Source organism: Dipodomys merriami, unplaced genomic scaffold (assembly GCF_024711535.1).
Source record: "Dipodomys merriami isolate MVZ:Mamm:240054 unplaced genomic scaffold, mDipMer1.0.p SCAF_28, whole genome shotgun sequence".
Classification (NCBI taxonomy): domain Eukaryota; kingdom Metazoa; phylum Chordata; class Mammalia; order Rodentia; family Heteromyidae; genus Dipodomys; species Dipodomys merriami.
The window spans coordinates 11,798,850-11,821,394 of NW_027204270.1; the positions used below are offsets into that span (position 1 = coordinate 11,798,850).

The 22,545-nt window shown below is 48.6% G+C and overlaps 2 protein-coding genes across 2 annotated transcripts; both read left to right on the top strand.

The window, feature by feature from the left end:
• The first annotated feature begins 181 nt into the window (after nucleotides 1–181).
• On the top strand, nucleotides 182–11,585 carry Gpatch3 (G-patch domain containing 3). The gene is made up of 7 exons (XM_070037539.1): nucleotides 182–629; nucleotides 1,981–2,405; nucleotides 6,263–6,437; nucleotides 8,866–8,925; nucleotides 10,379–10,500; nucleotides 10,707–10,834; nucleotides 11,369–11,585. The coding sequence occupies exons 1-7, from the start codon at nucleotides 182–184 to the stop codon at nucleotides 11,583–11,585; spliced, it is 1,575 nt and encodes a 524-aa protein (XP_069893640.1).
• Nucleotides 11,586–12,037: 452 nt separating this feature from the next.
• On the top strand, nucleotides 12,038–22,538 carry Gpn2 (GPN-loop GTPase 2). Its single transcript, XM_070037540.1, has 5 exons — nucleotides 12,038–12,802; nucleotides 13,708–13,864; nucleotides 16,522–16,682; nucleotides 18,749–18,879; nucleotides 21,509–22,538. Exons 1-5 carry the CDS (start codon nucleotides 12,038–12,040, stop codon nucleotides 21,579–21,581), a joined length of 1,287 nt encoding a protein of 428 aa, XP_069893641.1. The 3' UTR covers nucleotides 21,582–22,538.
• The last annotated feature ends 7 nt before the right edge of the window (nucleotides 22,539–22,545 follow it).

Consider the following 22,545-nt stretch of genomic DNA (forward strand, 5'->3'; position numbering starts at 1 on the left):
CGGCAGTAATTAACCACCAAAAAGCCGGAAGTAGAGCTGTGGCTCAAGTGGAAGAGCGCTAGCCTGGCGCACGGGGAGGCTCCAGGACGAGCCCCAGGGCCGCCCCGCCCCCTCCAAATGGAGGCCAGAACGGTTCCGGGTGTTCTCGCGAGAGCGCCAGCAGATCACATGATAGTCCATGATGGCGACGCCCAGCGAGGTGGAGGAAGAGGCTACCGTTTACCTAGTCGTGACGGGCATCCCCTCCGCATTACGATCGGCTCAACTACGGAGCTACTTCAGCCAGTTCCGAGAGCAGCGCGGCGCGGGCTTCCTCTGCTTCCACTACCGGCACCGGCCCGAGGGGGCCCCTGCCCAGGCCTCTGACGCGGGCCTCCCTTCCAGCGACCCCGCCGCCGAGAGCCAGGACCTCGCCCAGACTACGGCCGCCGCTTCGCGCGCGCTCTCCGCGCGGAACTCTGCCCGCGGCCAGACCCGCACCTGCTGCTGCGTCATCTCCGTACGGGGAATGGCCCTGGCCCGGAAGCTTGTTCGCATGTACTCAGGCCGCCGGTGGCTAGATTCTCAAGGGACCTGGCTTCCTGGACGCTGTCACATCCACAGACTTAGGCTACCCACTGAGGCATCAGGTATGAGGAATAAAGATAACGAGCTGGGCTTAAGGACCCTGGGACAGTGGCACTCTTCCTGAAAAAAGTCAGGCCTCTGGTTATGACTTTGCAAGCTTCGATCGTTTGTGGACTGAGTTTCAGGTTCAGCTAGGACTTCCGTTTATTTCCGGGTGGAGGGAGACCTAGTCAGATAATCTTTCGTTATCTAGCCGGGCGCTGGTGGCTCACGCCTGTAATCCTAGCTACTCAGGAGCCTGAGATCTGAGGATTGCGGTTCAAAGCCAGCCCGGGCAGGAGAGACCGTGAGACTCCTATCTCCAATAAAACCACCAGAAAACCGGAAGTGGCGCTGTAGCTCAAGTGGTAGAGCGCTCGCCTTGAGCTGAAGAGCTAAGGGACAACGCCCAGGCCCAGAGTTCAAGCCCCACGACCGACAAAAAAAAAAAAATCTTTCGTTATCCAATTTACTTGAACCCTTCGGAGACCCTTTTCTCTGAGGAGACGATTTTTTGCACTGACACAGAAGGAAAAAAAGGAAATTGGTGTTTCTATTAGCCTAAAATGAACATCAGAGAGACCAACACTCTAAAGAAAGAGTTTATTTAGGAGTGAAAAAAAGGATTTCAGTTGCCTTGGGGATACATGTGCCATGGTGGACCATAGAGGAGGCCTGAGTGTATCCAGGGAGGTAAAGTAAGGCAAGAACTTTAAGAGACAAAATGAAATTTGAATAAGTTGTTTGGAAACACTTACTCTTGACTACAAGGATCAATAACAAGGGTGGCATAGGTTCAAGGTTGAACAGGCAGTTGCTGGGCAAGTGAACTCATAAAAGTAGTTTTTGTACAAGGTTGTGGTTGCATTTATGCAAGCTTGTGGTTTGGAGCAGTCTTTGGGATAATGATTTTTGGGTTTGTTGTTGTTTGTGTGGGAGTGTGGGTGGGAGTGTGTTTGTGTGTGTGTACTGGTCCTAGGACTTTAATTCAAAGACTGGGCATTATCCCTGATCTTTTTTTGCTAAAGAGCAGTACCCAGACCCTGAGTTCAAACCCCAGTATTGACGCATACACACATACGTGCAAGCACACACACACACACACACACACACACACACACACACACACACACACACACACACACACACACACACACCAACAGGAGCCAAATCAAGAAGAAATTTGTGTGCTCAGCCACAGTGGTGATCAATGGCACTTAATTGCCAGGGGGCTCTGACAGGAAGAGAGGAGGGACTCTGGAGAAGTTATAATGGGAATAACATTAGGACAACAGCTTTAAACTATGATTTCTGGCCCAAAGTGTTACTTCAAGTTTTGGTTTTCAAAACCCATTCTTCTCTCTTCTTCCTAAGGTTTGGGCTCCTTTCCCTTTAAAACCAGGAAGGAACTGCAGAGTCGGAAAGCTGAGAATGAAGCCTTCTCTCTCACTGACCTGAGACAACTCCCGGAGCTGAACCCACCAGTGCTGATGCCCAATGGGAATGTGGGGACTCCCTTGAGGGTCTTTTTAGAATTGATTCAGGCCTGCCGCCTACCACCACGAATTATCACCCAGCTGCAGCTCCAGTTCCCCAAGACAGGTTCTTCCCGGCGATATGGCAATGTGCCCTTCAAGTATGAGGAATCTGAGACAGTGGAACAGGAAGAGCATGTGTACACAGCGGAGGGCGAGGAAATACCCCAGGGGACCTGCTTGATAGATGCACCAGCTAGTATCAGTGAAGAGACTGCGGATGAAGGAGAAAGAGAGGAGAAAGAAGAGTCTCACTCAGATGATGTGAGTATAGTGTGCCATCCTGTCCTTCCTGGCAGCTTAAAGAGGGTATTAATAAATACTCTCTTCCGTTGTATATTAAGAGATTTCTTAGTCTGAGCACCTCAGGAGGGCTTCAGGGAGCAGGAGAACTGCCTGATACTGAACGTAAAACTGTATTTGCATGTGTATATATTTTTCTTCTTCTTTTCTTTTCTTTTTTTTTTTTTTTTTGGAGGAAAATCCAGAGCCAGAAGATTCTATAGTAGAACCTCTTTTCATTTCCTCAGAAAGGATGGGAAGAGGGGATATAAGGGTTCCATTTTTTTTTTTTTTTTTTTTGGTTGTGGGGCTTGAACTCCGGGCCATCTCTTCAGCTCACGGCTAGCGCTCTACTGCTTGAGCCACAGCACCACTTCTGGCTTTTTCTGTTTATGTGGTGCTGAGGAATTGAACCCAGAGCCTCATACGTGTAAGGCAAGCACTCTACCACTGAGCCACCTTCCCAGCCCTAAGGGTTCCTTTTCATAGATGAAAACATAATGACCAAGAGTTGTACAGGCTGGGTGCTACTGGCTCCTGCCTATAATGTTAGCTGCTTAAGAGGCTGTGGATCCCAGTTTGAAGCCAAACCAGGCAGACAAATCAAAGAAACTCTTATTTTTTTATTTTTTTATTTTTTTTGGTCGGTCGTGGGGCTTGAACTCTGGGCCTGGGTGCTGTCCCTCAGCTCTTCAGCTCAAGGCAAGCGCTCTACCACTTGAGCTACAGTGCCACTTCCGAGACTCTTATTTTTAATTAACCAGCAAAAAAGCCAGAAGTAGAGGTGTGGCTCAAGTCATAGAGCTCCTTACTTGAGTAAAAAAGCCAAGTAAAGATACAAGGCCCTGAGTTTAGCCCTAGTTCCAGCGCACATATGCGTACACACACCCACATACCCACAAAGAGCTGTGGGCCAGGAGCCAGTGGTTCATACTTGTAATCCTAGCTACTCAAGAGGCTGAGATCTGAGGATTGTAATTTGAAGCTAGCCTGGGGAAGAAAGTCTGTAAGAGGGGCTGGGAAGTTGGCTTAGTGGTAGAGCGCTTGCCTTTCATGCCTGAGGCCCTGGGTTTGATTCCTCAGCACCACATAAGCAAAAAGAAAAAAGCCGGAAGTGGTGCTGTGGCTCAAGTGGTAGAGCGCTAGCCTTGAGCTGAATTGCTGAGGGACAGCGCCCAGGCCTAGATTTCAGGGCCCTCAACTGGACCCCCCCCCAAAAAAAAAAAAGTCTGTAAGATCCTATCTGTAATTAACCTCCAAAAAGCTGGAAGTAGACCTCTGGTTCAAGTGATAGAGCATTAGCCTTGAGCAAAAAAACTCAAGGATAGTACCCAGGTACTGAGTTCAAGCCCTAGGATTGGTACAAAGAGTGAGAAAAAGGTTACACAGCAATTTGTCTAAGATCATCTAAGAAAGTAGAGACATGGAACCCAGTTCCCAACTGCTTCTCCAATGCAATTTCATCCTGTGCCTAGCAGCAGTCTCCTCTGAATTCCAGCCTTGATTCAATGGATTGAACACCAGCTTCCAGTCTTGACATTGTTAGTGTAATAGATATTTTGTAGACTCCTTTCTCCAGATGTGGTTGTTCATCCATAAAAACAAGGAAGGTGGAAGCTAGGTGCTGGTAGTTCACACCTGTAATCCTAGCTACTTAGGAGGCTGAGATATCAAGATGGCTGTTGAAAGCCAGCTTGGCCAGGAAAGTCTGTGAGATTCTTTTTTTTTTTTTCCAGTCGTGGGGCCTGAACTCTGGGCCTGGGCGCTGTCCCTCAGCTCTTCAGCTCAAGGCAAGAGCTCTACCACTTGAGCCACAGCGCCACTTCCGACTTTTTTCTTTTTGCTTATGTGGTGCTGAGGAATCAAACCCAGGGCCTCGAGCATGCAAGACAAGCGCTCTACCACTGAGCCACCTTCCCAGCCCTAGTCTGTAAGATGCTTTTTTTTTTTTTTTTTTTAATTTTATTTTATTTTATTTGAGAACATACTGTACAGAGGAGCTACAATGACATGGGCAGGATGATGCATACATTTCTTACCAAGCATTGCAGCCTCCTCCTTTGTTTACCCTTCAGTCTGTAAGATTCTTATCCTCCAATTAAGCACCAGAACCCTGGAAGTGGAGCTGTGGCATAAAGTGATAGAGTGCTAGCCTTGAGCAAAAGGAGCTCAGGCACAGTGCCCAAGCCCAACAAAAAATTTTTAAAAGGAAGGTAGAATTTGTTAGGAAAACTGTTTTGCTTGTTTTGGTTTTATTTGTACTCTGGGTCAAAAGCAAGGTACCCACCCATGGACTGAGAATCTGGCTTAGTGGTGAAATGCTTGCCTAGCATGCATGAAGCCCTGGGTTTGATTCCTCAGTACCATATAAACAGAAAAAGCCAGAAGTGGTGCTGTAGCTTAAGTGGTAGAGTGCTAGCCTTGAGCAAAAGAAACTCAGGGACAGTGTCCAGGCCCTGAGTTTAAGCCCTAGGACTGGCAAAAAAAAAAAAAAAAAAAAAAGGCACCCATGCTTCAAAGCGCCCAGCTTAGCATTGCTCCAATATCAGCTCACATCCTTAGTGTGTCACTGTTTTATGTTTTTGTTTTGTTTTTGTTTTTGTCAGTCATGGGGCCTGAACTCTGAGCCTGGGCGCTGTCCCTCAGCTCTTCAGTTCAAGTCAAGCACTCTACCACTTGAGCCACAGCGCAACTTCCAGCTTTTTCTGCTTATGTGGTGCTGAGGAATCAAACCCAGGGCCTCATGCCTGCGAGGCAAGCACTCTACCACTGAGCCACCTTCCCAGCCCCATTGTGGCACTCTTCTGACTTGTTTTACAGTGTTGATTCTAGTGATAGTGCTATAGTTTGGCCAGGAGAGGGGCTTATCCTGCCATTCTGCAAGCCTAGTCAGCGCTTGTACACCAGGGACTAGTGCATAATTCCAAAGACATTCTACAATCCATTTACTTGCCTTCAGAGAGCTTACAATCTTGGAGTGAACCAGCATCTGGAAAGGCCACACTGGATTTGCATTCTGGCTCTGCTATACTGTTAGTGTACTATTATAGGAAAATCACTTTACTCTTCTGAGCCTAGGTTTCCTCAACTGGAGAATGGGAATAATAAAGTTAGCTCACAAGGTCACTGGGATGATGAATGGAATTGAGTTACAGAAAGGGTCTGAGCCAGGCATCGGTGGCTCATGCCTGTAATCCTAGCCACTTAGGAGGCTGAGATCTGAAGATCACGGTTCAAAGCCCAGCCTGGGCAGGAAAATCTATGAGACTCTTATCTCCAATAAATCACCAGAAAACCAGAAATGGTGCTGTGGTTCAAGTGGTATAGCACTAGCCTTGAGCCGAAGAGCTGAAGGACAGAGTCCAGGCCCAGAGTTCAAGCCCCAGGACCTACAAAAAAAGAAAAAAGAGAAAAAGAAAGTGTCTGACAAACAGGCAATGCTAGTGTGTTAGTTCTTGTCCTTTCTTTGTAATATATAAAGGCCTAACATGTGCTCAGAGGCCATGAGAGTGCATGAGCCTAAGTGGGAGGGTTTCATGTGAGCTGCAGGAGGAAGATTTAACCAAATGAAGAAGCAAAGGATGTGGGAGGAAAGCACACAGTTCATGCAGGGAAACTAACACAAGTCAAAAGCAGAGCTAAGAGTAATCAGCCTTATGGGGGGGGGGGGGGCGGGGAGAAGCACATGTTGAGAAGTGTAAAGGGTGTGTTGGGCAAGGTTCTATTTTCTAGAGAAACCTGAAGGCATGGGGTTGAGAGCCCTATCTCATCCTCCTGTGCTTCTAAGCCTTGAAATCAGGAAGCTGGATAAACAGGTCCCCTTTCCACACTTCTCCCAGGATGATGACCGGGGTGAGGAGTGGGAGCGGCACGAAGCACTGCATGATGACGTGACCAGGCAGGAGCGGACCACCGAGCGGCTCTTTGAAGAGGAGATTGAGCTTAAGTGGGAGAAGGGAGGCTCTGGCCTGGTGTTCTACACTGATGCCCAGTTCTGGCAAGAGGAAGAAGGAGGTAAGGCTCTGGGTTGTTCAGCTATCTCTTATTGTAACAAATACTTGAGATAAATGAACTTCTAAAGAGAAGAGGTTTAAGCCAAGCCAGAAATCTCAGCACTTGGGAGGTGGAGGCAGAATGAATGATAGTTTAAGACCAGCCGCTACAAAAGGAGACTCTGTCTCAAGAAAAAGAAAAGAAAAGAATAAAGGAAACCAGATGCCAGTGCCTCACAATTGTAATTCTAGCTACTCAGGAGACAGATCCGAGGATCAGGGTTTGAAGTCAACCTAGCAGGAAAATCCATGAGACTTTTATCTCCAATTAACCACCAAAAAGCTGGAAGTGTAGCTGTGGCTTACTTGGTAAAATGCCAGTCTTGAGTGGAAAAGCTAAGAGACACTTCCCAGAACCTGAGTTCAAGCCTCAGGACTGAGAAGGAAGGAAGGAAAGAAAGAAGGAAGGAAGAAAAAAAGGAATGTAGGAAGGAAAAAAGTAGAAAGGAAAAAGGTAGGAAGGAAGGAAAGCAGTTAGGCAGACAAGGAAGGAAGGAAGGTAAGAAAGAAGGAAGGAAGGGAAATGGCACTGTGGTTCAAGTGGTAGAGTGCTAGCCTTGAGCTGAAAGCTAAGGGACAGCGCCCAGGCCCCACAGTTCAAGCCCCACAACCGACCAAAAAAAAAAAAAAGAGAGAGAAGAAGCTGGGCACGGGTGCCTCATGCCTGTAATCCTAGCTACTTAGCTAGGAGGCTGAGATCTGAGGATCATGGTTTAAAGCCAGCCCAGGCCAGGTGCCAGTGGCTCAAGCCTGTAATCCTAGCTACTCTGGAGGCTGAGATCTGAGGATCACGGTTCAAAGCCAGCCTGGCTAGGAAAGTCCGTGAGACTCTTATCTCCAATAAACCATTCAGAAAACTGGAAGTGGTGCTGTGGCTGAAGTGGTAGAATGTTAGCCTTGAGCTGAACAGCTCAAGGACAGCACCCAGGCCCGGAGTTCAAGGCCCATGACCGACCAAAAAGAAGAAAAAGAAAAGAAAGAAAGAAGGAAGGAAGGAAAAAAGGGAGGTTGCTACAAGTGTGACTCAAGTGGTAGTACTCTTGCCCAGAAAATAGGAAGCCCTGAGTTCAATCCCTACCCCTTAACTGCTGCACAAAAGCCTTTGTCCAGGGGTACTTACTTACTCAAGGCATGGTGAGAGTGGCAGAGCATTTGCCTAGCATGTGAGAAGCGCTGAGTTCATTCCCCAGCTCCTCAAGGAAAAAAAGAAAGAGAGAGAAAAGATTTATTTGGGCTAATAGTTTAAGAAATAGCCCAGTTTTGTTTTGTTTTGTTTTTGGTGCGCAGGCTGGCTTTGAACAGTAATTTTCAGATCTCAGCTAGGATAACAAAAGTGAGCCACCAATGCATGCCCAGTTGTTTTGGGGCTTATGATGAGGTAGCACATTGTGGTAAGAGCTCAGGAAACCAATTTACCTTGTTGATAAGAAACAGAAAGGAGGGTCTAGGAAGGTGGCTCAGTGGTAGAGTGCTGGCCTTGCGTGCATGAGGCCCTGTTCCATTCCTCAGCTCCACATAAGCAGAAAAAGCCCAAAGTGGTGCTGTGGCTCAAGTGGTAGTGTGCTAGCCTTGAGCTGAAGAGATGAGGGACAGTGCCCAGGCCCAGAGTTCAGGCCCACGACCGGCAGACAAAAGGAAAAAGAGAAATAGGAAAAGACCAAAGTCCTACAGACCCTTTTAAGGGCATATCTCCAATATCCTAAAACCTCCCACTAGGCCCACTTCATTTCTCTCACCTCTCAGCTGTGCCATGCTAGGACTGAGCCTTTAACATATGGGAGTCTGGGAGCTGTTTTAATGTGCAAATTAAAGCGGGCTGTCATCCCGGTTAGGACAGGATGATCCCTATTGCATTATCTCTGGGTTTTCTACTTTACTCAGTTTATTTCCTGATAATGAGTCCAAGTAGAAAGCTAGGAAAGCTGGAAGCTGGTAGTTCATTCCTGTAATCTTAGCTATTCAGGAGGCTGAGACCTGGAGGACCATCGTTTGAAGCCAGCCCAAGCAGAAAAGTCCAAGAGACTCCTATCTCCACTAAAAGCCAGGCTGAATACATGGCTATAGTGGTGGAATGCCAGCAGAACAAAAAAGCTGAGAAGTGTGAAGCCCTGAGTTCAAACCCTAGTACCACCAGAAAAAGTAAATAAATAAAGCTAGGGAAGGCTTGCTTTTATTGTATATGAGACACCACTGATCCTGCTATGTAATAAGGAATCAGTGAGATGGACAGAAAAGCCATATCTGCACTTTAATTCTAAATAATCCCAGAGGAGACACTTGAAAATACAAATCAAAACACCAGGTTCTATACATAGTGTCTAATTCTACATTTCACTCTCAACAGAACTCTGAGTCCTTAACCCACTCTGCAATATGTTTATATCCTGCAGACTTTGATGAGCAGACAGCTGATGACTGGGATGTGGATATGAGCATATACTACGACAGAGGTACTGGACTGAGGTAGAACTGGTGGTATACTGCCCTATGAGGACACTTTGCCAGATAGGCTTATCAGAGGCCAAAAGAGGACCAGTTCCTGGGCTGGGAAGGTGGCTAAGTGGTAGAGTGCTTGCCTTGCATGCATGAGGCCCTGGGTTTGATTCTTCAGCACCACATAAGCAAAAAGAAAAAAGCCGGAAGTGGCACTGTGGCTCAAGTAGTAGAGTGCTAACCTTGAGCTGAAGAGCTGAGGGACACAGCACCCAGGCCCAGAGTTCAGGCCCCACAACCGGACCCAAAAAAAAAAAAAAAAGAGGACCAGTTCCTTCGGGTGGCCCTCTGTACAGATTAGTGTTAAGACCCCTGCAAATGCCAAAATCTTCAAAAAATCATGTCACTTATATAAAATGGTATGGCATTTGTTTACAACTTACATGTGTGCTCCTATATACTTTAAATCACCTCTCTTGAAGAAAAACCATTTCTAGATGTCTTACAACAGGAAACGGGGGGCTGGGAAGGTGGCTCAGTAGTAGAGTGTTTGCCTTGCATGCATGAGGCCCTGGGTTTGATTCCTCAGCACCACATAAGCAAAAAGAAAAAAAGCCGGAAGTGGCGCTGTGGCTCAAGTGGTAGAGCGCTAGCCTTGAGCTGAAGAGCTGAGGGACAGCGCCCAGGCCCAGAGTTCAAGCCCCATGATAGACCAAAAAAAAAAAAAGACACTTCAACAGGAAACGGGATTGTAAAGGGTGTACATGAAGTCTGTCCACATTCAGTATAGATGAACTTTTTTCCTGAATATTTTCAGTCTATAACTGGTTAAATCTTCTGATACAGAACATACAGACGCAGAGGGCCAGCTTGTAGACAAAGCCTTTGTCCTTTCTTGGTGAGAAAGGTCATGTCAGGACAGCCATGAGGAGGCTCAGATTTGATGGGCAGGCTCTTTCTGGTCAGAACTTTGTTCTAGAGTGAAAAATAACCTGGGGCTATTGAGAGACCTAGATTCTAATTTCATTTTGTTATGTATTGGCTCTGATTTTTCTGTATAACAAGCTCCTCATTGTAGATGGGCGGGGTTATACTTCCTATTATTGGTGAGCTTCCAGTCTGATGAGAGAGATAATAGGAAATAGAAATGAATCAATAGGACTGGGAAGGTGGCTCAGTGGGAGAGCGCTTGCCTTGCATGCCTGAGGCCCTGGGTTCAATTCCTCAGCACCACATAAGCAAAAAGAAAAAAGCCGGAAGTGGCACTGTGGCTCAAGTGGTAGAGGGCTAGCCTTGAGCTAAAGAGCTGAGGGACAGCGCCCAGGCCCAGAGTTCAGGCCCCACGACCGTACCCCCCCCCCAAAAAAAATGAAATGAATCAATAAACCTTTGAGGGAATTCTAGAGTCCTGGTCCTTCCCCTTTCTGCTGAGAAGGTACCTTTCCACAAAGTGGATTTCTGGCCCCTCAGATGGTGGAGACAAGGATGCTCGAGACTCTGTGCAAATGCGTTTAGAACAGAGACTTCGTGATGGTCAGGAAGATGGGTCTTTGACCAGCGGCCAGGTGGGCACCTTTGAGCGCCACACCAAGGTGAGTTAAGCCTTGTGTCCAGCCTGTATGTTTTCCTTCTTTACCACCATTCTTTCTCCTCCCATCCCCATATCCTCTGCCAAGGTCTCTCTGTGTATCCCAGACTAATTTTGAACTAGCAACCCTTCTGCCTTTGTCTCCTAAGTGCTGAGATTACAGGTATACACCCAGCTTGAACCCCATTTTTTAATCTTGTTCCTCTGCAGGGCATTGGCCGGAGGGTGATGGAGCGCCAAGGCTGGGCTGAGGGTCAGGGCCTGGGCAGCACATGTTCTGGGGTGCCTGAGGCTCTGGATGGTGATGGCCAGCACCCTAGATGCAAGCGTGGACTAGGGTGAGTATGGCTGAGGATTTCCTCTGGGACACTAGCTAGCCTTTAAGCTGTGTCTTCCTGGTTTCCTTCTTCCCATTGGTTTTGGGATGAATGCTCTTAGGGGTAAGCTTTGAAGCAAAATTAGAAGGAAAACATGAATCTGGCACTAACTATTGTTTTTTGTTTTGGACCAAAACAAAAGCCTTAACAGGGTCTCCCAAGAGAGTCATTCACTCAGTCTGAGTTTGAACTCAATAACTGTCAGGGAAAATGTAGTGATGGAATGAACATTCTGAAGTCCCTGTTTGTGGTAGATTGTCAATGGACATTCCAGATTTCAAGTTCTACCTTTAGGGGCTTGGGGTGGCTTTCTGGCAGGTGCTGGCCTAATATACAGAAGACCTTAGGTTCAATCTCAGCATCTCATGCAAAAGCAAAACAGAAACCCACAGTTCTGTATTTTAGGACAAATTAGATAGGTAGTAGCTATCTCCTTGCCTTTTCCCAACCTCTTTACTCCAGTTTCCTCTCATTGAAAGCCCTTTTTAAATCCAGGTACCACGGAGAGAAGCTCCAACCATTTGGGCAACTGAAAAGGTCTCGTGGAACTGGTTTGGGACTCATTTCCACCATCTATGATGAGCCTCTACCCCAGGACCAGAAGGAGTCGCTGCTGCGCCGCCAGCCACCTACCAGTATGAAGTTTCGGACAGACATGGCCTTTGTGAGGGGTTCCAGTTGTGCCTCGGACAGCCCCTGGGAGCCTGAGTGAGAGTTGAGGGCTTCCTTGGTTAGGACCTTTGCTAGTTGAAGCGTGGGGCCCTTTACCTGGGCCTTCACTTTCACTGAAGCACAAAGGATTCTGGAAGCAGCAATCTGTGCCACTGAAACTTGGTGCTTAGTTCTCTACCTCAAGGACATTAAAAAAGCAAAAACAACCCCCAAAAGTTGTCTCTCCTCTTGGAGATAAGGGTTTGTTTAATGGCTGCTCCTTGGTCTCCTAATTCTAGTTTGTTTGGGCTTGCCCCAGAGCCTGCGAAAGCCGGACTGTCAGAGGTCACAAGCAGGCCAGGAAAGCCAGAAAAGGGAAAGGACAAGGAGGAGAGGCTTCGTGCTGGCCTGCAGTCTCCCCCAGCTCTTACATCGCCTCTCCCTTCACGGCTGGAGACGGGCAGGGCGAGTCCTCGGGTGACCCAGGCTTGCAACAGAACGCGAGAATAAAGAATGTCTGCGACTCCTTATCTTCCCTTGTCTTCCAAGAGAAGGCTGGAGAATCCAGGAAGGCCCGGCCAGCTCGCGCAGGACGCGCCACCCACGTGGGAGGACGCGGCGGCACGGGCCCGTCCCCCAGCGATACGTCACCGCGGTGTAGGCGGGACTTCCTTTCAGGGGCCGCTTCCGCCGGCACCCGGAAGTCAGGAGCGTGTTTCGGTGCCGGGCGGTTGGGGGCAGCCGTTCTCAGGTAACCCCGGGACGCCGCGGTCTGCTCCCAGTGAAGTACCAGACGAGGGCACGCCGCCTGCCGCGCGGCTCGGACGCAGCCGACTGTTTTGCTTCCCCACTGGGCCCCGTTCCTCCATGGCGGGGGCTGCTCCGGCCACCGCCTTCGGGCAGGCAGTCATCGGCCCACCGGGCTCGGGGAAGACCACGTATTGCTTGGGCATGAGCGAGTTCTTGCGCGCGCTGGGCCGGCGCGTGGCAGTGGTGAATCTGGATCCGGCCAACGAGGGGCTGCCGTACGAGTGCGCCGTGGACGTGGGCGAGCTGGTGGCCCTGGGCGACGTGATGGACGCGCTGCGCCTGGGGCCCAATGGCGGCCTGCTGTACTGCATGGAGTACCTGGAAGCTAACCTGGACTGGCTGCGCGCCAAGCTCGAACCCCTCCGTGGCCACTACTTGCTCTTCGACTGCCCAGGCCAGGTGGAACTCTGCACTCACCATGGCGCTCTGCGCAACATCTTCTCCCAGATGGCTCAGTGGGACCTCAGGGTGCGTCTTGGGTCGGGGCAGGCCCAGGCCCATTTTGCAGAGGGAGCAACTGAGACAGGAGAACAGAGGCCACGTCCCCGTGTCACACGAGGCAATAGGGGTTGCCTTGATTTGGAATAAGTTGAGGTCGAATTTTACCTCTGCTGCTGCTCGCTATGTGATTTGCGTAAGACACCTCTCTGAACCTTAGTGTTTTTCCATCTGTAAAATGGACACTCGTGTCTATCAGGATCTTTGGAAGGATTATGTGGAAGGTGTCTCTGGTAGATTTTTTTTTTTGGGGGGGGGTCCGGTTGTGGGGCCTGAACTCTGGGCCTGGGCGCTGTCCCTCAGCTCTTCAGCTCAAGGCTAGCGCTCTACCACTTGAGCCACAGCGCCACTTCCGGCTTTTTGCTTATGTGGTGCTGAGGAATCAAACCCAGGGCCTCATGCATGCAAGGCAAGCACTCTACCACTGGGCCACCTTCCCAGCCCCATCTCTGGTAGATTTTTAAGTTGATGGGCAAAAGCAAAAGAAAGAATGAAGGTAGCAAGGGCATGATGGTGCATACCTGTAATCCCATCATTCGGGAAGCTAAGGCAAGAAAATTGTAAGTTGGAAGCCAACCTGTCCTACATAGCAAGAATGGAGACAGATGAAACAGTGGAAGCAGAATTTGAACCTGCTGCCCACTGGGAGGCTCTGCTCAAGGTGTCTTGTAAGAAAACGTGTTTCACGTATCTCCTAGAGGAAAGACATGAGCACAGCCATTAGAACAAAATAGAGAACAGAACAAAGCAAGCAGACATGATTGGGGAAGGCTTTCACTCGGTCCTGCAGCTCCCATCTGATGAGGGAGACAGTCCCAGAGGTTCCCTGCATGCCCCAACCCAAGTCACATTTGCCCTGTCTTTTCCCCTCCCAGCTGACAGCTGTCCACCTTGTGGATTCTCACTACTGCACAGACCCAGCCAAGTTCATTTCAGTACTGTGCACCTCCCTGGCCACCATGCTGCATGTGGAACTGCCACATGTCAACCTCCTCTCCAAGATGGACCTCATTGAACACTATGGGAAGCTGGGTAAGAGCTTGAATTTCAGACATGAAGGAGCAGGGCAGGACCTGGGCTGGCATGAAGCTCAGATCTCAGCTGAAGCTGCCTCTGGGACAATGCGTGGTCTGGTGAGAATAGCCAAAATAGGTCCTGCCTGTTGCTCTTTGACTTTGTGCTGGATATTATTGCAGAATTCGGAGAAGAGAGCTACAGGTGGTCATATGTGTTATAGAAGCAGTTAAAACAAGGTGATAGGAGCTTGGCTTACACCCGTAATCCTAGCTACTCAGAAGGCCAAGATCTGAGGATAAAGTCTGTGCAACTCTTATCTCCAATTAACCAGCAAAAAGCCAGCAATGGAGATGTGGCTCAAGTAAAATGCCAGCCTTGAGTGAAAAGGCTTGAGTTGAAGCCCCGAGTACAGGCACCACAGTAAAGTGATAGAAAGGACAATGAGTGATTGGGAAGAAATGAAATGAAGTGTGGTGAGTTAGCACTGTGCTAACTCACAGCACTGTGCTGTGAAGCATGGCACCTGAACTGATCCGGAGTGGTGAAATAGTGCCAGCTGAGGGGGGACTCTTCTAGACAGAGGGCCTAGTAGGAGTAAAAATCTTTGTTGTTGTTATTTAGTTGTTGTTTGGCCAGTCCTGGGGCTTGAACTCAGGTCCTAGGCACTGTCCCTGAGCTTTAGCTCAAGGCTAGCACTCTACCACTTGAGATACAGCACCACTTCTGGCCTTTTCTGTTTATGTAGTACTGAGGAATCGAACCCAGGACTTCATGCATGCTAGGCAAGCACTCTACCACTAAGCCACATTCACAGCCCCAAAGCTTTGTTTTATTTCTCACAATTTTGGTGACTGGGAAGTCTGGGGAGGGTCTGCTCTTGACTTATAGAAAGCCAGCCTCCTTATAGTTGTAACATCAAGTGGCAGAGATACCCAAGGGAGAGAGGATAAGCATAATGTGGAGGAAATGGAAAAGCAGGCTAGCAAGAAGCAGAGGTGTCCTGTGAGGTCCCAGTGTCCACATTTCTTTTTTTTTTTTTTTTTTCTTTTTGTCGGTCGTGGGGCTTGAACTCTGGGCCTGGGCGCTGTCCCTCAGCTCTTCAGCTCAAAGGCGAGCGCTCTACCACTTGAGCTACAGCGCCACTTCCGGTTTTCTGGTGGTTTATTGGAGATAGGAGTCTCACGGTCTTTCCTGCCCAGGCTGGCTTTGAACCTCGATCCTCAGATCTCAGCCTCCTGAGTAGCTAGGATTACAGGCGTGAGCCACCAGCGCCCGGCTTGTCCACATTTCTTTTCTTTTTTTTTGTCGGTCATGGGACTTGAACTCTGGGCTTGGGCTCTGTCCCTGCGCTCTTCAGCTCAAGGCGAGTGCTCTACCGCTTGAGCCACAGCGCCACTTCTTGTTTTCTAGTGGTTTGTTGGAGATAAGAGTCTCACGGATGTTCCTGCCCGGGCTGGCTTTGAACCACGATCCTCAGATCTCAGCGTCCTGAGTAGCTAGGATTACAAGTGTGAGCCACCGGCGCACTGCTTCCACATTTCTTTTCTTACCAAATTACTGCTCTGCTGTGCTGGAGGCATTGGTTCCTTGAATCTGAAGCCATAAAGAAACCTAAAGAATGGCCAAATGACTATCATATGAGCAGGAAGGGATGTTGTTGGGCAAGTAGCATGGCATTGGTGTTGTGGTAAGGATGGAGCCCATCAGCTAGCTACAAGTCAGGAGATGGAGGGATATCAGCACCTTAGAAGACCCTCTTTGGCCCAGAGTCCCTTAGTTCACCTCAGTGCTTGAGATTTCTGGGCAGGAATAGACAATTAAGGAGATCTACTTTCCTTCTGAATCCTTAAAGTACTTCCATGAAGTAGAGGTCTCCACAGCTGACTGTGAGTGGCAGAGCCAGCTGGTGAAACCCAAGGATTGTTCTTAGTAACTTGATGTCACTGTAGCAAGGAATATTTGAGTGAATAAAGAAAAAGGAAGGGCTGGGAATGTGGCTTAGTTAGCAGTAGAGTGCTTGCCTAGCATGCATGAAGCTCTGGGTTCCATCCTCAGTACCCACATAAACAGAAAAAAAGCTGGAAGTGGCACTGTGGCTCAAATGGTAGAGTGCTAGACTTGAGCAAAAGAAGCTCAGGGACAGCACCCAGGCCCAGAGTTTAAGCCCTAGGACTGGCAAAAATAAAAATAAAATAAAGACAAAGGAAAAGAAGAAAATGTAAGTACTAAACTGGGTGCTGGTGGCTCACACCTGTAATCCTAGCTACTCAAGAGGCTGAGATATGAGGATCACGGTTCAAAGCCAGCCCGGGCAGGAAAAGCTGTAAGACTCTGATCTCCAATGAACCACCAGAAAACCGGAAGTGGCGCTGTGGCTCAAGTGGTAGAGTGCTCACCTTGAGGTGAAGAGCTGAGGACAGTGCCCAGGCCCAGAGTTCAAGCTCCACATCTGACAAAAAAGAAAAAATGTCCTAGGGCCTCATATATTCTCAGATGCTATACCACAACATTCCATCCAAACCTTTTTCCCCTTGGGCTTAGCCCCAGGGCTTCACGCTCACTAGCCAGAGTGTCAGTCTACCATTAAGCCAGACCCACAGTCCTCTAGTCTCAGCTCCTCTTTAGTCCTCAGCCTAAGGCAAGTTGCTCCTGAATCCTGGTTTTTCTCCTAGCCTTCAACCTTGACTACTACACGGAGGTCTTGGACCTTTCCTACCTGCTTGACCACCTGGCTTCTGACCCTTTCTTCAGCCACTACCGTCAGCTCAACGAGAAACTGGTGCAGCTTATTGAAGACTACAGCCTGGTCTCTTTTATCCCTCTCAACATCCAGGTATTGGGTACTAAGAGGTCACTAGCCAAACGCATAGAACGATGTGAGGGCTAAAACAATGGTCTTTATCCTGGGTGTGTTTTGGGGTCCCTTGCTTTTAGAACCAGGGGCTGTGGTGGGCACAACAGTAGTGACGTAGGTGGAACAAATTTCTGCCTTGTCAGTTCTTCCTATATGTATTCCTGGAGTGAAAAATGAGTTGAGTCAACAAAGTCATCAGCCAGCAACCTCAAGACCAGAAACAGGGCCCATTTACATACATGTGTTTTTTGATGACTTTGCAAAATCGTACCTAACTCCTATCCTTCTCAACTTGCCCTTGCAAAGCTAATCTAAGAGACACAGGTATATGTTAGATATGTTTCTGTAGGAAGTAGGCTTCACCTAATTCCCGTGTGTGTGTGTGTGTGTGTGTGTGTGTGTGTGTGTGTGTGTGTGTGTGTGTGTGTGTGTGTGTGTGTGTGTGTGTGTGTGTGTGTGTGTGTGTGTGTGTGTGTGTGTGTGTGTGTGTGTGTGTGTGTGTGTGTGTGTGTGTATGCGCGCGCGTGCGCACGTGCACGCACCAGGCCTGGGGCTTGAACTCAGAGCCTAGGTGCTGTCCCTGAGTTCCACCCCTCTCCCCAGGGCTAGTGCTCTACTATTTGAACCACGGTTCTGCTGCTTTTTTTTTTTGGTTGTTAATTGAAAATAAGAGTGTCATGAACTTTCCACTCAGGTTGGATTTGAACAATGATCCTCAGATCTCAGCCTCCTGAGTAACTGGGATTACAGGAGTGAGCCACTAGTGCCCAGCTTGTTTTTTCCCTTTCTGATGCCATACTTTTCTCCTCTGTTGTGAAAAGGAGAGGTACAGTATCCTTTTTTTTCCCCTCCTCTGGTCCTGGAGCTTAAACTCAGGGCCTGAGTACTGTTCCTGAGCTTCTTTTGCTCAAGGCTAACACTCTACCACTTGAGCCACAAGACCACTTTTGGCTTTTTCTGAGTAATTAACTGGAGATAGTCTCACAGACTTTCCTGCCTGAGTTGGCTTTGAACTGCAATCCTCAAATTTCAGCCTCTTGAAGTAGCTAGGATTACAGGTGTGAGCCACCAGTGCCCAGCTTCAGTATACATTCTTAACTGCACTTACTCAGGCTTTTTCTGCTGGGCATTGTACTGGGACTATACATGTATTATTTTGATCTGTGTAATAGCTATTATTACTGATTTGAGTGAAGAAAATAGTTATAAGTGACACATTTACTTACAGTGTATTGTAATGTAGGATTGACTCCTTGACCTTAAGTGGTAGGTGGTTGAGTAGAGGACAGATAAATTACTAGGCATTTATTTCCTCCCTCCCTCCCTTCCTTCCTCTCTCCCCCTCTCTTTCCTTTCCTTTTCCTTCTTTCTTTCCTCCTTTCTTTCCTTCCCTTCCTCCCTTCCTCCCTCCCTTCCTCCCTTCCTCCCTTCCTCCCTTCCTCCCTTCCTTCCTCCCTCCCTCCCTCCCTTCCTTCCTTCCTTCCTTCCTTCCTTCCTTCCTTCCTTCCTCCCTTCCTTCCTTCCTTCCTTCTTTCCTTCTTTGTGTCTTAACTGGGTCTCGAACTCTGGGCCTGGGTGCTGTCTCTGAGCTTTTGTGCTCAAGGCTAGCACTCTGCCACTTGAGCCATATTTCCACTTCCAGCTTTTTGGTGGTTAATTAGAAATTAGTCTCACAGACCTTCCTGTCCAGGCTGATTTTGAACCATAATCCTCAGATCTCAGGTTCCTGAGTTGCTAGGATTACAGATGTGAGCCATTGGTGCCTAGCCTGGGAATTTATTTCTAAGAGAGCAGAGGTATTGTCAATAATGAGAATACAGCCAGGGGACTAAGTTGCACTGAGGAGCTGATGTGTTCTAATCTGGGTAGGCTGGTGGTTGGGAAGGGTAGGTTTTAGTCAATGTACATAGAACTGTTCTAGGCTGAGGAAGTCACACATACAGCTGCATCAGCAGGTGAAATGGGAGAGTATGTTTGGAGATTATAGGATTTTTGGTATAGTTCTAACACCTCTGTTTTACTTGTAAAATTGTTTCTCTTCTCAGGACAAAGACAGCATTCAGAGAGTCCTGCAGGCTGTGGATAAAGCCAATGGCTACTGTTTTGGAGTCCAGGAGCAGCGAAGCCTGGAGGCCATGATGTCTGCTGCTATGGGTGCTGACTTCCACTTCTCCTCGTATCCTTACTCTCAGCCACAGCCAAGAGGAGACAGGGACTTGGAAATGGTCACAGAAAGGTATTTCATGGTTCATGCCTTTAATCCTAGCTACTCAAGAGGCTTCAGATCTGGAGGAAGTTCATTTCCAGTATGGGTGTGGTTCAAGTGGTAGAGTAAATCAGCTGAGCAAGGGTAAGAAGTCCAAAAAAATCGTAACACTGGCAAAAAAACAAAAAACACAGGAAGTACAGTTTTGACTGATTTCATACTGACCAATTAGTCTCCCTGGTGACTTTATTTATTTATTTAATTTTTTGGTCCAGTCGTGGGGCCTGAACTCTGGGTCTGGGCACTGTCCTTCAGCTCTTCAGCTCAAGGCTAGCTCGCTACCATTTGAGCCCACTTTTGGCTTTTTTCTTTTTGTTTATGTGGTGCTGAGGAATCGAACCCAGGGCCTCAGGCATGCAAGGCAAGTACTCTACCACTGAGCCACCTTCCCAGCCCCATCTCTGGTGACTTTAATATGTATGAAGTCTGGTCCCTTAGAAGGCTACAGGGTTGGGCTGGGAAGGTGGCTCAGTGGTAGAGCGCTTGCCTTGCATGCTTGAGGCCCTAGGTTCGATTCCTCAGCACCACGTAAGCAGAAAAAAAAGCCAGAAGTGGCACTGTGGCTCAAGTGGTAGAGCACTAGCCTTGGGCTGAAGAGCTGAGGACAGCACCCAGGCCCAGAGTTCTGGCCCCACAACCGGGCCCAAAAACAAAAAAGAAGGCTACAGGGTTGGCTACATGTCCAACCCTGGAGGCAGGATTGTCATCAGCAGGGATAGAGTTGACAGATATTGACTAGAGAATCAACTGATACAAAGGCCTAGAAATGGAAGGGGATTTGGCTATTGGGAGAAGTTCAAGGGCTCCGTTTACCTGATGTGTTATGTGTGAGGGAGATGCTAGAGTGCAGATGAGGTCGGCAGGACTGGCAGTGAACGGCTTGAATGCCCTTCAGAAGAGTGTGGATGTGTGTGCTGATCAGTGGTAGAGTGCTTGCCTGGCATGCTTGATACACTGGCTTCCCTACCCAGCCCTGCAAAAAAAGAAAAGAGGTAGACTTCAGCTCTGGGGTGGGCAGTGTTGATCCATCTCTCTGAAACAGTGTGACCTGCTAAGATGCACTTTTTTTTTTTGTCGGCTGTGGGGCTTGAACTCAGGGCCTGGGTGCTGGCCCTGAACTCTTTTGCTCAAGGCTAGCACTCTGTCACTTTGAGCCACAGTACCACTTCAAGTTTTCTGGTGGTTAATTGGAATCTTACAGAAGCTGGGCGCCAGTGGCTCATGCCTGTAATCCTAGCTACTCAAGAGGCTGAGATCTGAGGATTGAAGTTTGAAGGCAGCCAAGGCAGAAAAATCCCCATGAGAGTTTTATCTCCAGTTAACCTACCCTTGAGCAGAAAGCTCAGGGACAGTGCTCAGGCCCTGAGTTCAAGCCTTATGACTGACAAAGGGGAAAAAATAATAGAAAAAAATGGATAGAGACTGAAAAGTGTTAAGGATGCAGACTATAGTAGTTTGTGACCGAGTGGTTAGGGGATAGATGTTTGCCTAGAGGGATGGGTGATAGTGCTGTTTATTAGGAGCGGGAAGAGGAAAAAGGTAGCAGAGCCAGGTGCTGAAGTCTCATGCCTGTAATCCTAGCTATTCAGGAGGCCAAGATTGAGGATCATGGTTCAAAGCCAGCCCAGGCAGGAAAGTTTATAAGACTCTTATCTCCGGGCTAGGAAGGTGGTTCATGGTAGAGTGCTTGCCTTGCATGCATGAGGCCCTGGGTTCGATTCCTCAGCACCACATAAGCAGAAAAAGCTGGAAGTGGAGCTGTGGCTCAAGTGGTAGAGCACTAGCCTTGAGCTGAAGAGCTGAGGGACAGTGCCCAGGTCCAGAGTTCAGGCCCCAGGACTGACCAAAAGGAAAAAAAAAGAATCTTCAATTAACCGCCAGAAAACCAGAAGTGGTGCTGTGACTCAAAGTAATAGAGTGCTATCCTTGAGCAAAGTGAGTTCAGGGACAGTGCCCAGGCCCCGAGTTCAAGCACTACAGCCAGCAAAAAAAAAAAAAAAAAGAGGAGAGGGCAGATGTGTCATTAATGGGCTCAGAGCTTGCCGGTGTGCTTTGAGGGAGCCATTGGATCTCCACAGCTGTGCAAGACTCCACCAGACCTTTGTAGCTGCATTAGTGACCAGTGGGTGAGTCTGTCAAGGTCACAGGCCTTGTGTGAGGCAGGAAAGGAAGTCCAGGCCCTCTAGGCTAATTGTCTCAAATTTAGCATGTGATAGAGACAGATTTACCAGGTGATAGAGACAGCTCCTTGGGCTAGGAGGAAAACAGTGTCAGCCAACACCTACTGATTTGTGTCAGGCATTTTACTTGTAGGAAATAAGCTCTCTAGCACAAATGAGTTGCAATGGCAAGCACATTTGGGAACAGTCTGGGTGGGATGCTAGAGGCTTCTCAGGGCCACCTGGTTCCTGTTTATAGACAGGAGGAAGGGAGGAGGAGGGGAAGAAGCGGCCAGCCGTGGTTGGAGGGTGGCATCTGTAGAGGTCATACACTTGCCAAGCCAGTCCTGTGCCATCAGCCTTAACGCACCCTCCTGTAGCACACTGGGCATCCAGGAGAAGTACTTGGGGTCCTCAGACCAGTCCGTGGAGCAGGAAACGATGCAGCTATAGCGACTAAGAGGCCCAGGAGAACAGTGGACAGACACAGCCGGCCATGGAGCCTAAAGCAAGTCCTTTCGGCCAGCATGCAGAGCCTGGCGAAGGGGCAGTGGTTCTACAAAGCACTTCTGGACAGAAAACCAGACAAGGCAAAGAGCAGAACACCCGCCACAGTGGTGCCTTGGGGCCTAAGTGCTGCCTTCAGGAAGTGCTGGTGGATGCTGAAGACCGGCTCGACTTGGACTGTGTTGGAGTGTTGGAGTGCTTATTTAAGAGTTTATTTTCTATGTCCACCCCCCCTACCCGCCCCCTGTCCCGAGGGTTTGAACTCTGTCTGGGCCTAGGTGCTGTTCATGAGCTTTCTCACTCATGACTAGGCCTCTACCACAGCTCTACTCCTGGCTTTTTTGTGGTTAATTGGAGATGAGTCTTAGGGACTTTCCTGCCCAGGCTGACTTTGAACTATGATCCACAGATCTCAGCCTCCTGGGTAGTTAGGATTATAGGCATGAGCCACTAGCACCTGGCTATTTTCTACTTCTTGTGGCTTTCAAACTTTTTCATCTCTGGTTTGGGGTAGAAAAAGGAACTCCTTGTGAGGAGACTTGCTTCGTTATTTAGGAGGTGTTTTCTCAGAGCACGGGAGTTGGCACCCTGGGACTTTGACACTCCAGCCCTGTGTTCTTGTTACTGCAGTATTGCTGGTGAGCCCATCTGCGACAGGCTTTGTACAGGCCTGATGGTGTCTCACGCCTGTAATCCTAGATGCTCAGGAGTGACACTCCCTAGCTACACCTTATTTTCATTGTATTTCATGGTTTATCATTTCAGGTGTCAAGAGTTTAAAAGAAAATGTGGGCTGGGGATGTAGCTCAGTGTTAGAGCCCTACCAACCTAGCAAATGTGCTAGTTCGCTCCCTGGCACTATTAAAGTTTACTTCAAAATTGAATGATGTGTGCAAAGTGAGTTGTTTAA

Coding starts and splice junctions, on each gene's coding strand:
- Gpn2 (XM_070037540.1), top strand. CDS start 12,038: ATGTCTGCGACTCCTTATCTTCCCTTGTCTTCCAAGAGAAGGCTGGAG. Junction 12,803..13,707: donor TGGCTCAGTGGGACCTCAGG/GTGCGTCTTGGG, acceptor TTCCCCTCCCAG/CTGACAGCTGTCCACCTTGT. Junction 18,880..21,508: donor GCTGACTTCCACTTCTCCTC/GTATCCTTACTC, acceptor ACCCTCCTGTAG/CACACTGGGCATCCAGGAGA.
- Gpatch3 (XM_070037539.1), top strand. CDS start 182: ATGGCGACGCCCAGCGAGGTGGAGGAAGAGGCTACCGTTTACCTAGTC. Junction 630..1,980: donor GCTACCCACTGAGGCATCAG/GTATGAGGAATA, acceptor CTTCTTCCTAAG/GTTTGGGCTCCTTTCCCTTT. Junction 6,438..8,865: donor CTGGCAAGAGGAAGAAGGAG/GTAAGGCTCTGG, acceptor TATATCCTGCAG/ACTTTGATGAGCAGACAGCT.